Raw genomic sequence first — 17,249 nt, 5'->3', positions numbered from 1 at the left:
TGTCTGAGGCTGACGCAAAACATCGTCGCCACAAAACTTGAAGCTGAGGTGCTGTCATCTTCGAACTCTAAGCTCGTCCTCACTCAATTCAGGTGGGGTAACAAGAGATTTTTGATGAGCACATGAGTTTTGGAGCGCTGGTGCGCACCCGTGCGCGCGTGATGGCGTCATAGGAGCTACTAGTGACACTAGATGTAACCTTGTGTCTGATATAACAATGCAAGCAAAACTAAAGTTGCTAAACTAAACTGTCATAGAGGGCCACTTCAACACTTTAGACACGCAGTGGACCTTCGCAAATATTTTTTGTCGAACAAATTTTCTCTGTCTTCTAGGAACAGCTCTGTATTAGCTATCTGGCATATTATTATGGCAGTTATTACTGTTTAACATTGTCCAACTGCGAAGCTGACACTTTAGAACAATATTCGGCTTGCAAAGGTCCCTTTCATTACAGAAATTCAATGTTACTGTGCCATAATCACGAGAGGCACGCACTTCTGTCAAGTTCGCCAGCCTAGTGTCTTTTTAGAACAATACACGCAGATTGGTTAGCAGAAAGGCCTGTCAAAAATCACTATGTTGCCGAAACGGACGAATTCAAATCGATCCAGACAGTTGAGTGCCTGAACGAACTACTAGAAAGTGCTGGGTGCACGAGAAACAAATTTAACATGGCAAAATCAACGATCCAAAAGCGTCGATCACCGGTGATCAATTTGAATAGGCGTGGTAACGAAAGAGTTAATTGAGAAATTTCAATTACTGCATTTGTCTGCGCTTTACTGGTAAATGTAAATGAAGCCACATAAAATATTGAAAGCATCTCATACATGTAAGGCTTATTGACTGTTATTTTTTCTCCATTTTGTGTTTGTTGTCCCTCTAAATTAGAATATAATTGTCAAACTCCAACTTTTAGTTTTCTTTTGTGTTTGCTTTTTGTATCGCAAGCTCCATCTTTCTTGTTGGGTATATTTTTCGTTTTTTTTTTCTTCACTATCCGTTTATTTCTCTCCTACTTGATTTTCTTTCCTTTTCCTTTTGATCATTTCCCCACTTTTTAAATAAAATTTAAAAATTGGTCACACAGTATTGGCAACTCTTTCCAATTCGTTGTTACGAAAAAATTAAAAACCACAACAACACACACTCATAGATAAAGTCGTCCATCTGTGAAGCCAAAAAGTTCTCATTTAGCCAGGACAAGCACATAACCTTTACGCTCGATTTCAATTAAGTTTGCACAGTAGGAGTTGCATCTTCGAAAAAAAAGTTGTAGCACATTCATTGCTTTGCATTTCTACTTTTCCGTCGTTTCAATTTCTAAACAGCTCATACAGCTTCGAGCTCAATAGCCAGCTTCTCGGAGCTGATGCCTCTCGCCCCATAAATATCAGCCAGTTAGGAAAGTTTGCAGAACGCGAATGAAACGAACATGTCTTCACGTTCACTACCTTCAATGGATATCAATCGCCCCCTACTGCTTGTTTGCGACTAATAAAAGCAGTATTCGCATTTCCGTCTTTCACTTTGCTTTTTTTGTTTACTTTCAGAAGCTTGTGCTATTGAAATCAAATAGAGCGCATTTCGCGTGTTAGTACAAATCACTGTACAAAGTAATCATACAGGAAGTTTTTACAGCCTCAATTGTTTGGGGAACCTTTCCTCAAGGACAACCAATAAAAATCAGGTTCATTAGCCTTACCTGTACTGTTACAGCAAAACTCGTGTTCTAGCAGAACTACAGAAGAAAATTATGCATAACAGAAAAATAGGTAACACAATTTTGAAGGGTGGATATAAACCCACGAAGTAATTTGCTGCTTTAGGTACACCTATAGGCCCTCTTCAAAAGTGTAAAGTTAGCTTTCCTGCTATCCTGTTGGAGCAACTAAAGGCGGTTTGTCATTTAGTGAAAATATCCTGTTCAAGCGCGGTTTACTTACGCCATGACGTATACAATGTCGAGTCGCCTCTCTTGATAAAAACACTAATAATTAGCAACATGTTCAACATGTCCAGCATGATTAACGATGACCGCGTCTCCACTAGAAGCACAGCAGGTGCCGCTATTACTTGTTTACTCATGGAGTTAAGATAAGTGAACGTGCATATTATGAAAAGGGTTCATAGAAGTGTTGTGTTGAATGTAAGACGCTAATGAGCTTCAATTAGGTAAAGCAGAAACATAAGCCGCATCTGTTCCATCATCTGGAATAGCAATATATTCAGATTATATTTCTCTAATTGCGAATGTCCTTATTTATAATGCCGTTTTTTTCTTGCTGTCATTCTTATTTGTTTGGTATTTTCATAATATTGACTCTGTATAGACCTTCCTTGTTTTCATTCCGCAAAGCAGCTTACCTCTGATCAGGGCTGCCGTTGGTGCCTACTTTGCACCAAATTTGCTACTTCTTGATCCGTTTGGCACGGAAAATTCTCTGTTGGCGCATGGCTAATTCCTGGCTGCTTTTAAATCTCTTGTCTTACCTATTCTAAGTAGATTAAATTACCCTTCAGTAGTAAGGACTGTGTTCACAATAGCGCTGCTGTTCGATCTGGGTACAAATTTGATGAAGATATTAACTGACATTGCTACTTTGCGTATACGTTCAGCTAGAGTTCTGGCGTCTTTTCAATTCCATCTAACGACAACCCTGCATCTAATATGAACGTCCAGCATGTCGATTTATTTGAATACAGTGAGCAAAATACACCTCTACTGGTGCCCTAGCTGCAGGAGGCTGGCACTTTCTGGAGCCCTCGCAGATATTTTACGAACGCAAACACCGCTACTGAGCCGGCCTAGCAAGCGTGCCGTAATTCATGCATATTCAGCGAGCTTTCGCGGCACCCCTGGGTGTCCAGGTTCTGCGCCTTCCCTTAGTACAGTAGAGAGATGGCAGTATTACTCCTTAAGAGTAATTGGGTTATGTTAGAGATGTATTTCGGCTAAAGAAATGGTGTTACAGTAAGTAACATTACCCTTCAAAATCATGACAATTTATCTAAAGCGTGGTGCGCAAAGTTGATCCCCTTTTCATATATTCATCTATTATTTATTAACAGTGCTTATGCTAGGATATTCCCGAAATCTTTGTTCAACTTTCCAAACTTGACGCTGTGCCATCCCATAACTCGTTTTTTATTTTGTTTCCTTTTTCACCAAGTCACTTATCCCTAAAACAAAAATAGCGGACATGCTACATTGTAGTAAGAAGTAATTGAGAAAGTATCAGTCATTCTTCTCAAATTACTCACTTTAATAAAGGCATTGTATCAAGCTAATACCTTAATTAGTGCAATCTTGGAAATGTAATAGCTAAAAAGTCAGCAACAAATAGAACAACTGAGTTTCGCTAAAATATTTATTTTTCGTCCACCTGACATCAATAAGTAACTTTTTTCTAGAGTAATTAATTTACAGGAACCTGTCGTCAAGTTGGTCAGCCATGCTGGACAGCTCAAATTCATGTTTTTTGTACAGTAAATTATTTACAGGACCCTGTTGTCGAATTGGGCAGCCATTATGGATAGCTCACATCCATGTATACGTTAGCACTCCAGCAAGCCCGCGACGGGGAGTTGAGGCAAGGCATTCGCGTTTGCCCGAAGGAGGCAAGGAGACCAAACTCCACATTGCGTTAAGCCTTGCCGGTATTCCATAAAGTTTTATTCATCCATCTATTGATTGCACTACATTACTTCTACCACATATGCTGTTGATTTAATGCTGTAATGAAAGATGAATAGCTGCTTCGCACTTTTCTATAAAAAGTGTGCCGTTCTTACAGCCAATGAAATCAGCTATCCACACTACTTCTGGCTGATGTACTTATCCGCTAATCACAATGTGACCTTCTATGCATGTTCTTTCAAATGAGAGAAACAATGACAACTGAGCAGCACATTGTTCACTGCAGCTGCTTTAACACATAATAACCCGCAATAACGCTGGGTTTCGTTATTTTCAGACATTTCTATAAAGTTTTCAAATGACTCTCCATTACGATTATTTCCTTTAGTATAACTAGACATTGTATTGCTCGATGACATGCTGGACGCAATGCTGTGGCCACGCCAGTTGGAAGTTCTGCAGTTGCAGAAGCGTAATTGCATGGGATGGAGAGAGAGAGCGAGTGGTGGTGGGGGAGGTGGCAAGGGAAAGTAATTTGCATATCAAGACACCAAAGATGACACCATTTGTCACACGTATGAAGTACACTGTACAGATTTCATTATTTACCATGAAGTCTAGAGTATATCACATAATAAATGTGCTTTCCAAATCGGATATACCATGAACTGTTCAACTCTCGAAGTCTCGAATATTGACACAGCCCTACTTCGAACGAGGTCTACAACAGCGGCTCAAATCCCTGCTCCGAAAAGATGAGTTTTTACGGCTCTCCCAACCCATAACATCTGCGCCAACCGGTAGATGGCAGCAGTGCCCACGGGACGCATCGAACGGGCCAGCACCAGTACACCATTGAGCATGCGCGGATCCACGCCAGGGGTCTCCCGTTTCGCAGGGACGTCCAGTTCGTGTGAGTCCTTTCTGCTGGGTGCCTTGTGCGCTGGACGCTCTGAGCGAGGGTGGTCTCGCGCGGCTCTGCAATCGCGCGCGCGCGAATCTAATTCGCGTTTCGTTGCGCCGTGTTCTTTCAGCTTACTGTGAATTCTTCATTTTAATCCAAGCCTGTGCCTGGGATCGTCACATAAAAATTTTGCAATGCGCAGTCCCGTCGGTGGATAAAGAGAATGGATTTGGTGTTGTGCATACTTTTCTGAAAAGGGAAGATGTAGCTTCAGATGAGCTCGCGTTCAGGTTCGAGCACCGGAAAATGTCGTGTATCTTTCAGTGCGGCTGAACTAACGTTTAGGGGTCCACGGGGACATGCGTTCCAAAGGATGTACCAGTAGTATTCAAGTAGGTTTACGTTTTGTTCGATTTTCTTTCAGTCTCTTCTAAACTTTTACTCACGGTGCACTTCGTTCCCTTGTTGTGATAAGCATGTGTCGTCAGGCGTTCGCATCCCCAAACGGAAACAGACCAAAGGTGTCTACCACCATTCATTTGCTGTACCGACCGACAATCGCATCTCTGGAACGGATTTACCGAGGATTACCACGCTGCGTCACTGTGAGAGTGTCGCACAAGACGACCATTGTGAGTGGACATACGCATCGAGTCTCTCCGCCGGCCAGGAGTAAGCCGTCCGATGCTACCACGTGCTTCGGAAAATGACGAATCTTCCCACCACGCTTCGCTTTGTTTGTGTGCGCGCCTGTGTAGTTCATCGACTGCTCTAGAGCCGTCCAAGTGTATTGTTTGAAATAGTAGTGCGACGACAGCGTGCCTGTTTTGATTGTGTTGTGTTGGCGTTGGTTGTGTGGATCCCTAATATGGCTGTAGGGGCCTTGTTGAGCGGAGGTGTGCAATCGTCCCTGCCACACGCCTACCTAGAGTCATCTGCAAGTGCGTCCACCGCGACGGCGCTTTCGGATCACTCTGACGGCGATCGGAAATGCGGCCGACCGTACACATGGCACAAACGTTGTCGCTGTAAAACAACGAGCACTGCGGACACTTTGCGTGCGCTGACCGGGTCGCTGGGCGCCCTATGTGCTTCTGTAATCACGAGGATGCGTTCTTACTTTATATATTGTACGAGACTACGTGCGGCCAGTCCGAGTGCGGTACCAGTTGAGGACGACAACCGCCAGCAGCGGCAACCATCATTCAACTGCCAAAGGCGTCCGCGCCTCACGCAACAACAGTCGCAAAAGAGACGCGACGGGGCAGTTGGTGCCGCCAATGAACCGGTGTGCGTCGACTTCGGCACGGCACGTAGGCCCTTAGCCGCGTGGATGCCCACGTTGTGTGCCGGTGTTGTGGCGGTGCTGTGTTACGTGAACTCGCTGGATGGCGATTTCGTGCACGACGACATGGTGGCCGTCGTTGGCAACCCCGACGTCACTGGCGAGAGTAGACGGCATGCAGCATCTTCGTCGTCATCGTCGTCGTCGCTTTGGATAAACGATTTCTGGGGCCGACCAATGGCGGATCCTCGAAGCCACAAATCGTACCGGCCCCTCACAGTGCTCACTTTCAGGTGAGGAGTATGCGTGCTTAGAAGTAGGTAAATGTAACGTGCTTCTGTTTGTAGAATTAGATGCACACGCTGTATCCTAAAATGATTGAGTACAGGTATTTCTACATTCTCGCCAGGGTGTCCAAACACCCACCAAAGGTGAATTCTACGATAGCAACCTAAATTATTTCCAGCCAACTCTTTTGCCGCGGTGGAAGCCACTTGCGGTGCCCTGCTGCTGACCCCGAAAATCACGGGCCTATATTGGGGAAACGCTAGAGGGCCGTGCTCTGTGTGCAGTATAAATACACGTAAATGATTTTTGGAACCGGCCACACAGGCTTGCCTCATTAACATATTGTGAATTTTGAACGTTAAACCATAGATGCTATTACTTTTCGTATCTAGGATACACAAATAGTCCAGATGGAGGACATTGAGAACGGCCAGACATAAAAAAACGATTCGTCCACTGATGTGAATTCTAGTTGAACTGCGTGGAAAAGCTTCGCCTAAATCTCTCTTCTGAAGCTGGTGGGATTATCGTAAGATGAACAGGTGAAGCACCTCAGACTGGCTGGCCGACATTTCGATAAAAGGACCTATCTTTTTCAAAGGCGTGATAGGTCGTCCTATCGAAACGTCGGTCAGCCAGTGTGAAGCACTTCACCTGTTCATCTTATGATTATTCTACTACGTTGTTTCCATCTGTCGGCTCCCATCAAGATTTTGGATCTTCTGGAGATGATATGTTACATATACATGATGTACTCCTGCAAGCAGTTATTGATACAGCGCGAAAGAAGTATCATCAGCACAGCTAGTTGTTACATAAGGACTTACTTATAACTCCTAACGCGTTAAAAAATACAATTGATGATTGATTGATTGATTGATTGATTAATATGGGGTAGTTTAACGGCACAAAACCACCATATGAACATAAGAGGCGCCATATCGAAGGGCTCCAAAAATTTCGACCATCTGGGGTTCTTTAACGTGCACCCAAATCTGAGCACACGGTCCTACAGCGTTTTCGCCTCCACCGTAAACGCAGCCGCCGCAGCCGGGATTCGATCCCGCGACCTGCGGAGCAGCAGCTGAGTACCTTAGCCAGTATCGCTACCACGTTGCATGGTAGTGATAGAATTGTATCTGATGTGTATCGCATCCCAGATGGTACAGAGATGTGTACTAGATGCGTTATATATTAGATACTTCATAAATAACCAATAGGCATGCCATGCAACCTTAGTTGGTAGAATCGTAATGCTGGTGTACTGTTCGTTTTGAAAGCTTATACAATAATTAGTATCGACCAACTTAACGTAGTGGCACAAGTTTTACATTATTATTATTATTATTATTATTATTATTATTATTATTATTATTATTATTATTATTATTATTATTATTATTATTATTATATGAGCACACAATGAAGCGGGTGGACGGCACCAAGAGTACGAATACCCACTGTTCGGCCAATATTTCTCGCTCAGAAATCTTTCCAATCAGCTGCGTTTAGCGTACACAGTTTTACAATATATCCTGCGTTCTTCGGTTGAAATGTTCACATTCCCGCTTGTCGAAAGTGCTTTTTGAATTTTGCTGTAATTCAGTTTTTGTTTTTGAGCTTCTAAGAAAACTCTCTTTTTCAATAGCCTTTGACTTGCCCGAAATTTAACCTCGCCGTTGCAAGACTGTGTTATGGTAATTCACTGTAGGCTTTCGTGCTTGGTCAGCATACATTAAATGCAAATAGGGGTCCAGTTTCGTTCATTTATCGGCGCGTGCGTCGGCTGGCGTTCGATGGGGTGCTTAACCTTTTAGAATTGTTCGGTATGCCAGTTTACATTTTTAGCAGAGACAGAGAGCAAATGCTAAAAAGAAAAAAAAACACCCAACAAGAATAGTGCTGAAATGCCATTTGCGCTCCTAATGACCCGCGGCATGCCAGTCGGTCACGCTAGCCCTGTGGCGTAGCGGAACGTTTTCTATTCTTGCGGGTAAAAGCTGCTGTGAAAGCCCGAAAGAGTGCGAGATGCACGTCTTATTCATATTTTTTTCGCATCAACTGTACCTGTGTGGCCAATAGAACCACGGAAAATCTGGGAAACTAGTGAAAGATTCTGGAGTGTATTGCGAAAATCGTCTAGTGAAATCGCGACGAGTTATCGTCGCAGAAAACGTACGCGACAGGGCTATCACCAGAATTTCTTCCCGGAGCTCTACTACAATTTATGTCATTCGTGCCGTGAGTTTGTGTCATTGTCTATACACAAGTTATATATATATATGTATATATATATATATATATATATATATATATATATATATATATATATATATATATATATATATATATATATATATATATATATATATATATATACATGATGACATTGCATTGCTGAGTAACTCAGGGGACGAATTGCAACTCATGATTACGGAGTTAGACAAGGAGAGCAGAAAGGTTGGTCTTAAAAAGAATCTGCAGAAAACAAAAGTAATGCACAACAACCTCGGAAAGGAGCAGCGCTTCGAGATAGGTAATAGTGCACCTGAAGTTGTAAAAGACTATGTCTACTTAGGGCAGGTAATAACCGCAGAGCCGAACCACGAGATTGAAGTAACTAAAAGAATAAAAATGGGGTGGAGCACATTCGGCAAGCACTCTCAAACTATGACAGGTAGATTGCCACTATTCCTCAAGAGGAAGGTATATAACAGCTGTATCTTGCCGGTACTTAGCTACAGAGCAGAAACCTGGAGACTTACAAAGAGGGTTCAGCTTAATTTGAGGACGACGCAACGAGCAATGGAAAGAAAAATGGTAGGTGTAGCCTTAAGAGACAAGGAGAGAGCAGAGTGGATTAGGGGACAAACGGGGGTTAAGGATATCATAGTTGAAATAAACAAGAGGAAATGGGCATGGGCCGAGCATGTAGCGCGTAGACAGGATAACCGCTGGTCATTAAGGGTAACTAACTGGATTCCCAGAGAAGGGAAGCGGGTTAGGGGGAGACAGAAGGTTAGGTGGGCAGATGAGATTAAGAAGTTTGCGGGTATAAATTGGCAGCAGCAAGCACAGGACCGGGTTAACTGGCGGAACATGGGAGAGGCCTTTGTCCTGCAGCGGACGTAGTCACGCTGATAATATATATATATATATATATATATATATATATATATATATATATATATATATATATATATATATATATATTAAACTAGAAAATAACGTGAAGTCGACGCCTTTTCCATCGCCACCTTGGTATACGAGTACACGCCTATGTATATATCGACATGCGAACTTGAAAATTCTTAGGGGTTCGGAATTCACCCCCTCTTTTCAACTTACTTGTGTCAGGGCTAATGATACTCTGAGATACACAGATCGCGTCGAAACCTCGCAGAATAGGATTTCTTTCACCCACACACAAAAATACTTGGCAAACTGGTGAAACAATGCGGAACTATAAAGGCTGGCCCATTTAACCAAAGTAAGATATAACCATTGTGGTATAGCGCAAGTAGTTAACATATTCGCGCACAGCGTATCGCAAATCCTGCGCTGTAAAATGGCAACAACAGGCGCATAATAAACGTTGGTACTCAATATTATGTTCTTCAAAGCGTCGATATTTACGGAGACCAACGGCACGATTTGCGTTCCCGCGTAAAGGGGTAACTGGCGCCAATGCTCATGCATACACACACACTGCGCTTCAGCGACACAGAAGGCCGACGTTCACAGCTTGAGCCGCGAACGGGCACAGTATAGTATTGCGTAACGGTGGCCTCTGCCTCGGTCCACCAAGGCTTGACATTGGCCCGTCGACATCATCGCCTTTGCGCAGCGCTTCTTGCAGCAATTTGATGCATTGGTGCTATCCCCCTGAGAGAAGTCTGCTGCGGAGGTACACCGTTCGCGCACGTCGAAACTGCAACAGTTGGACAAACCGTCACACACTAGCAATAAGCGAAATGCGAAGAACGTAACGACGTCTGGCCTTTTTGTCCGTTTCAACGTAGTAATAGCAGCAGCACGTACTGCTAACCAAGAAATTTACGTTCACCTAACTTATTACTCTCTAACACCGAAGCATGAATATTGTGTTTTAATTTTTACTACAGTAACAAAAATCACTTTCTCTGCTTTCAGGTAAAAGGATGGAGCTCATTGCGAAGGACTAGCTCTTATGATGGTATATCTAGCTTGATAGAAAAAGTACTTGAAATATATAATCGGACACAGGGAGGAAAGTTTTGAAGATGAACTGTCTCCTCGTTAGGGCTTCTGTTCCTCCCCAATACTGCGGGGGTATATGCGGCACACAGAACCGGAAGCCATCCAGCACCTGTAATCGTAAACAAAGATAGGCAACTTTTAGGCGGCAATGCCCCGGGTGCTCCAGGCTGTGATCGAGACGCTTTAACTATGACCGCATATACTTCAACCAGACCAAGCTTCAACTGCGCCGCCATCAAATCGTTCCCTATAGCCGCTAATAAATGTCAAGGCGCATTACTTTACTTTACCGCTCATTGACGGGGGCAGGAACCCATGCCCTCTTGCGGGACCCAACACAGAGCCCCATTCGCTAAAAAAATATCCAAGCTACAGAATGCGTGTTTGTGGAGTGTTGTGCATGCGCCTTGATAGCTTAGACAGTAACGAAAACAATAAAAAGGTTGTTTGATAGCTTAGTTGGTAGAATGCCGGGTGCTTATCATGATGATCCATGAGATTGTATTGGTGCGGTTTCCGGCAGCGAATTTTCTATGATAGTTAGTTTTCACTTTCGTTACCATTCACTTTGTCAACGTCATATCTGTGACTCATATACACTACTGAAGTGTTCATGCACCACGGCATCAAAATTTTTTTTTGTGTTTACATTTATACCATGGCTCATACAACACTAAAAGCCCGGTTAAATAACTACGACGACGCACACAACACATGCATTCGCCGAGAGGGTCATATATGTAGCCGTATCAGGTGCACTTTGTAATGTTAGGAATATTGATGTTGTCAGAAGTAGTCGATCAAATCATAATGTATGTGTTCGCAAATCGGGTGTTGAGAGTTTCGTTTTTGGGCTGACCTAAAGAAACGGGCTCCTTGCGTTAAGCGTCGGGAATGAATAACATCACTTGGTATAGCGTGCACATTTCCTGGTGTTTGTTAGTTGTTATGACTTTCATAAGTTCTTCCCAATAGCTGGTGTAAACCGTAAGCAAAATACAAGAGCCGCTTAAATAAACATTCAATTGAGAAGGCAGAGTGAAATTAAAATGCGTTCTCTAATAAGGTCACTTAAGCTCATCGCATTATGTTCGTTAAAAAAAAACAAGTACGCCACCCTTAACTGAAAGAAGCTTTGTCTAAAGACGTAGAAAAGCAACAGTGAAGTGTCGCAAAGCCTAATGTCTTGCCAAATGTCTACGGAATGAATTATCACCACGAACAGCACTAATTGTCTGCCTCGATGAAACAGTGGCTACAGGGTGCTCGGCTGCTGACCCAAAGGCCACGGGTTCGATCCCCGTCGTGGCGGTCACATGTATATCGATGGAGGCGAAATGGTAGAGGCCCCTGTACTGTGCCCTGTTAGTGCACGTTAAATAACACCAAGTGATCAAAACTTGTGGAGTCTCCTACTACGGCACCTCTCATAATCATATTGCGGTTTTGGTACGCAAAGCCCTTCTTCTTCTTCTTCTTCTTCTTCTTCTTCTTCTTCTTCTTCTTCTTCTTCTTCTTCTTCTTCTTCTTCTTCTTCTTCTTCTTCTTCTTCTTCTTCTTCTTCTTCTTCTTCTTCTTCTTCTTCTTCTTTTTCTTCCTCTTCTTCTTTTCTCTTTCTTCTTCTTCTTCTTCTTCTTCTTCTTCTTCTTCTTCTTATTATTATTATTATTATTATTAATACGAATAGCACTATTGGGGAATGACCGACCGCTGCCTGCAAAGATAAGCTACCACAAATTGTTGAGCCAGCCCCGCCCTGGTTGTCCAGTGACTAAGGTACTCGGTTACTGACCCACAGGTCGCGGGATCGAATCCCGGTTGTGGTGGCTACATTTTTGATGGAGGCGAAAATGCTGTAGGCCCGTGTGCTCAGATTTCGGCGTACGTTAAAGAACACCAGGTGGTCGAAATTTCCGGAGGTCTCCACTAAGGCGTCTTCTCATAATCATATAGTGGTTTTGGGACGTTCAATCCGGAATATTAAACTGTTGGCGCAGCTTAAGGAACGATTCACTATAGGGAAGTTGAGCACGTTTTCCGGTAGTTCTTTCGGTAAACTTATCTTGCTGGGAAAACCTTCAGGAGCTGCGTCAGGTACGATAGGCCTTAAAAAAGCAAAAACAAAAAACAAGCGATAATTTTTGATATCTTAAGATTTCTGGAGTATTTAAAAAAAACGCCAGGCCTGCGTGGTATAGGCGCAGCACAGTCACAGCGAAAACTAGAAAAGGGGCCTTTTAGGGCCTCATTGGGTAACTACTGTGTAAAACACTCATTGGGTAACTACTGCAAGTACACTTGCTTGGTTCCCACTAGGGCATTAATAATAACCTTTTGTGTAGTAGGCTGGCATTCGCTATGCTAGTTTTCGTCATTCTTCTGAGAAGCGGGGTATCCGCTAAACACTTCCAAAGAATTTTGTGCCAGTTGTTCATGCAGTGGCTGACGACGATAAGGAATTATAACTGAAGTGGGTATGCGCCACAGTTGACGGGGGAACAAGAACAAGTTTTTGTGATGGTTTCGAGCATTAGACGGCCCACTCGTTACGCTATTTGTATTGCGCGACTACTAGTTGTTCTTCCGCTGTTGTAAAACGCTTTATAAGTCGTATTAACGCGATTGCTTTCCCGACATCAAACCGGCCAAGACAAGTTTGACAAGTCACAAGCACTGGTGTAGCTCAGTGGTAGAATACTGGGCTGGCGCCCAGCGGACTTGTGTTCGAGCATCACTGTGTCATTGGTGCTAGGTCATGCTTGTCTCATGACACGAAACAAGGGGAGAGAGAAGATAGTCCTTAAAACCATAGACTTTCATAATATGCACTGGAGAGAACTCTAATGCTAGTGTCTATAAGAGCTGCAACGCATGGCGCTTCAGCGATCATGGGAATGGTGGGTAGTACACAAATTTGTCGAATCTTGGTACTTTTGGCCTGCTTCTGGCTCCGTGTGTGTTCGTGTGGCTTGGAGCTGTTTTCTTAAGAAAAAAAATTTAACAATTGTTCAGCTGTTGCGCTTCACCACCTTATGAAGTGGGTATGCGCCACAGTTAATAGGGGAACGAGAACGAGCTTTTGTGAAAGTTTGGAGCATTAGATGGCCCACTCGTTACGCCATTTGCATTGTGTGACGACTGGTTGTTATTTCGCTGTTGTATAACGCTTTATAATTCGTAGTAACGCAATTCATGTCCCGAAATCGAGCCTGCCTAAGGCAAGTTTGACAACAAGAATCGGGTCACAAAATTGGAAAGTGTTCGCTCTTTTTTTTCAAAACGAAACTGCAACCTGCAATAAACAAAGTCGCAAGTGCGATTCACCGCCCCAAGTACAAAGACGGCAAGTCTGTGTACTACCTATTTTTCCTATAGTCGCTGAACGATTGCAGCGCCAGAGTCCCTTTTAGTTAATTTTAGGAAACTCTGTAGTTCAAACTTTCATTTTAATGTCTTATGCAACCCCTCTTTGTGGCTTATGAACTGTAAGCCACAAAGACCGTGAAAGCGTTTTCTACCTCTGTCATCTGATTCCGCATGCAAGTGCCGTGTGTAGAGAAAACTGTTTTTTACTATGCTTGTCTTTCTGTGCTTCTATTTTCGTTTTGATTTGTCCCTGTACGAGATCACTGTATATAGCGAACAAAAAAAGCAGTCTTCGAGATGCGTCGAAACAGAGTGGACGTGTTGATACTCCTGTCATCGTTCAACTAAAGAAATTTGGCCTTCCTGCTACTCCGCGACATGTGTACATGCTTCAGCGCCTATAGTTTTAGTTGTCGCGATCATTTTAATCTTTTTTTTTATCTCAGCAGTCTGGCTCTCGATATTTCTCTATGAAATTCTGTTAATAGCGCCTGAACCTCGCGAAATTTTGTTGTTGTTGTTGCTGTGTCCATTCCTTTCTGAAAATATTCACTGCAGTGGAGAACATTCGTCACGCTTCTTTCTAACGCGTTCATTAGAAAAAGCTGGATTCATCGAAGGCAAAACGGAAGTCTCATTTACAAAAAAAGGGGGGGGGAGCAAGACGTGAACTTTGACATGGCCAGCAGCGGGAAGGAAATTACTTTCCCATGGCTACCTTATCGAACTTAGCACTGGTTCATTGCTGTTCACTTTTGATGACACATTTTTTCATAAGCAATATGCATTTGCTGAAATGCCCAGATTAACAATATGCAAAGTTCGCGTCAACGATACCTCTGCTGGTCGGCCTTGGCTGTTGCGTGGCGGACGGTCTCGGCTGTGGTTGAGTGATCTCTCTTCTGCACCTCGCGACGCCTCGTGTGTCAAAATCTCCGGTGCCCGACACTGACTGCCTCGCTGTGGCCGCAGGTCTCGTTCACGCTGCAACTCAACGTGCTATGCAGAAAGCGCATCTAACGGGTATTCGGTGCGGGGAAGGTGCCTTCGATAATCGTCCCGTCGCACTCCTGAACGTTCAGTCAGAATTTTCACGCAGCGAAATATCAGCGGCCATGAAATGCCAAGTTTAGATGAGATGAGCGTAGCAGCCACCGTGAACTCATTCCTTGTAAGTTTTATCTGCAACGTCGAGTTTACGCCCGCATTAATGTCTTTTGTCGCAGAGCTACCTATAGGTCTGAGGAGCTTAGGTCACCGTTTGAAGCATCGATGGACTTGGACTCTAGTGACTAGTCTTCGATGACAACATTGACAGTCGTGTCGGCTTCACTTATAGATGCGTAACTTTGGAAATGGTGGATGTCCAGTGGTCTGCGAGGCAGTTCAGGTGGGGCATCTAGTGTTCCGATGGATTGTTTCGGTTCAGACTTGATCAGCTTAGATGATGCAACGTCAAGATGCTCCCGAATCGTTGGTGGCTCTGGTGGGTTTTGAATTCTGTCATAACATTCTGAATAACATGAGCTCTTCCTGACCTTTGCGAAAGTCGCATGCGTAAGACAGCAAAAAAGTTAGCAGCGGGATGTTTGCACGCGTTGCCGGTCTTGGAGTGTGCGTCAGTGACAGTTCTTGTTCTTGCTTGAAGTGGGCAGTGTTGTCTGGTGTTGGTCATGTAGATGGCAACATCATGGAATCGAAGGTGTCTGGCAAGGAACACTGCCCGTGAACAGCATTGCTCTCTGCCGCGTACGCTTCGGTATTCTCTGCGCATAGGCTGCAGGGCACATATGTGCCATCGAAGTGGCTTGCATCGCAGCTCCAATCCGTGGTAGAGTGAGTGTCGTAGGAGAGATCGTCACATAAATGTGCAAGAGGGTGAAAGATACTTGTGAGCCTAGCACACCACTGAGTCCAGGACTGCTGCCTGATGCCTTCGTAGGCATGCCACGCCCTGGCGGCATCGCGAAGGAGATCGATGGCAATTATCCACTTGTGATATTCCAACCACGCAAAGGGGGTGCTGAGAGAGTTATTATTTTCGACCCACGAGAGTACGTCGTCCTGGATGCCACGAAAAACCGGCACTGCTTAAACAGCCGACTATCGTGAAGCGGAAGATGAGGAATCAGACTTCAGCGACGACACGCGGTGAAACTGATGTGATAGTTCTGTGAGCACGAGCGAGAATTCCGGAAAGTTGCCGACGGAGGTACGCGCCGAGCCCGGGTGGCTATCGCGGAGTGCGCGGTGGCCTTTGTGCTCAAGGCGGCTGGGTGCGTAGCCAAGGGTGCCTGGACGGCGTTTGTTGTCAAGAACGGGTATGGCAGCAGTAACGCGGAACCACCCAGGAGGCCTAGACGCGCCGAACGATGGTGGCCGTTGCAGCAGGTGAGCAGGTGCCGAGAAGGCCTTCACTCCGTCCTCAAGCACGGCTTACCGCGGCTGGACGCCAACTGGTGCCATGAACGAAGAAGGAAGGAAAGGCCTGGAAACTGTGGCACACACCCACGCTGGTAGATTGGCCAAGAACCAGGTATTTCTGACGAAATACTGTTAATTTATTAGCTCACGTTTTTTCAAAGTAATGAGAGAGCAAGGGCAAAAATTAAATATTGAAAATGTAAAATGAGAAATAACGGATATAGAAAATGAAGCAGATGGTTTTCGCAAGGACAATCAATAAAAGAATGAATAAATGAATTTGGAAAAAAGTAATTTAAAAATAATATTATGTTCTGCAGTTTTAATCTTTTTGAAGCTTTAATAAACTCCTGCAAGGCATCGGCAACTTTCCCGTCACTGAATCATAGGAACGAAGCCCCAAATTGATGATTTATTTAATTTGTCGGGTTCACCGTCCCGAAACCACCATGTGATTATGAAAGATGTCGTAGTGGAGGGCTCCGGAAATTTCGACCAGCTGGGGTTCTTAAACGTACACCCAAATCTGAGTACACGGGACTAGAACATTTCCGCCTTCATCGAAAATGGATCCGCCACAGACGGGATTTGATCCCGCGACCTACGGGTCAGCAGCCGAGTACCTTAACCACTAGATCACCGTTGCGGGGCGATGAAGCCTTCAAATAAAGTACATTTGAAGTGTTTAACTCCAGTCTTACCGAGACGAAAGACAACATTTATTGAGATTTTGCGAAATGCAGCGTATTTCATACGATATATCAAATAATGATCTGTTGTTTCAGGAACTCCACAAAACCAACAATTAGGGGAAGCAGCCAGACCATCTCTGCGTAAATAAAAAATGAGATAAGGAGTTTGATATCTCAGCCGAGTGATTGCGACTTCAACTTCACGCGGGTCACATATTTTACAGTTCCAACGACAATGTAGGTGTTAAAAATCTAATGTATTTAATATGGACGGAAAAAAATTCTTCTAACATCATTTTTCTCCTAAATCTAGCCCCTATGTCGCATTCAGATGCTGGTAATATGTGAACAACCGGGCCATTTAACGATGAATTAGCTAATACATCCGCCATTTCATTGAGTAAAACT

General features: G+C 44.0%; 1 protein-coding gene across 1 annotated transcript in view; it reads left to right on the top strand.

The window, feature by feature from the left end:
* Positions 1-5,292: 5,292 nt before the first annotated feature.
* The window catches only part of LOC142774304 (protein O-mannosyl-transferase TMTC1-like), a 29,549-nt gene continuing 17,592 nt past the window's right edge, over positions 5,293-17,249 (top strand). The window contains exon 1 of the mRNA XM_075874701.1: positions 5,293-6,125. Coding sequence (XP_075730816.1) covers positions 5,416-6,125 — 710 coding nt within the window. The 5' untranslated portion in view covers positions 5,293-5,415. The remainder of the gene's footprint in view (positions 6,126-17,249) is intronic.

This window comes from Rhipicephalus microplus, chromosome 10 (genome assembly GCF_043290135.1).
Source record: "Rhipicephalus microplus isolate Deutch F79 chromosome 10, USDA_Rmic, whole genome shotgun sequence".
NCBI lineage: Eukaryota > Metazoa > Arthropoda > Arachnida > Ixodida > Ixodidae > Rhipicephalus > Rhipicephalus microplus.
The sequence above is the reverse complement of the archived record's forward strand: the minus strand, read 5'-3'. Positions and strand labels throughout refer to the sequence as shown.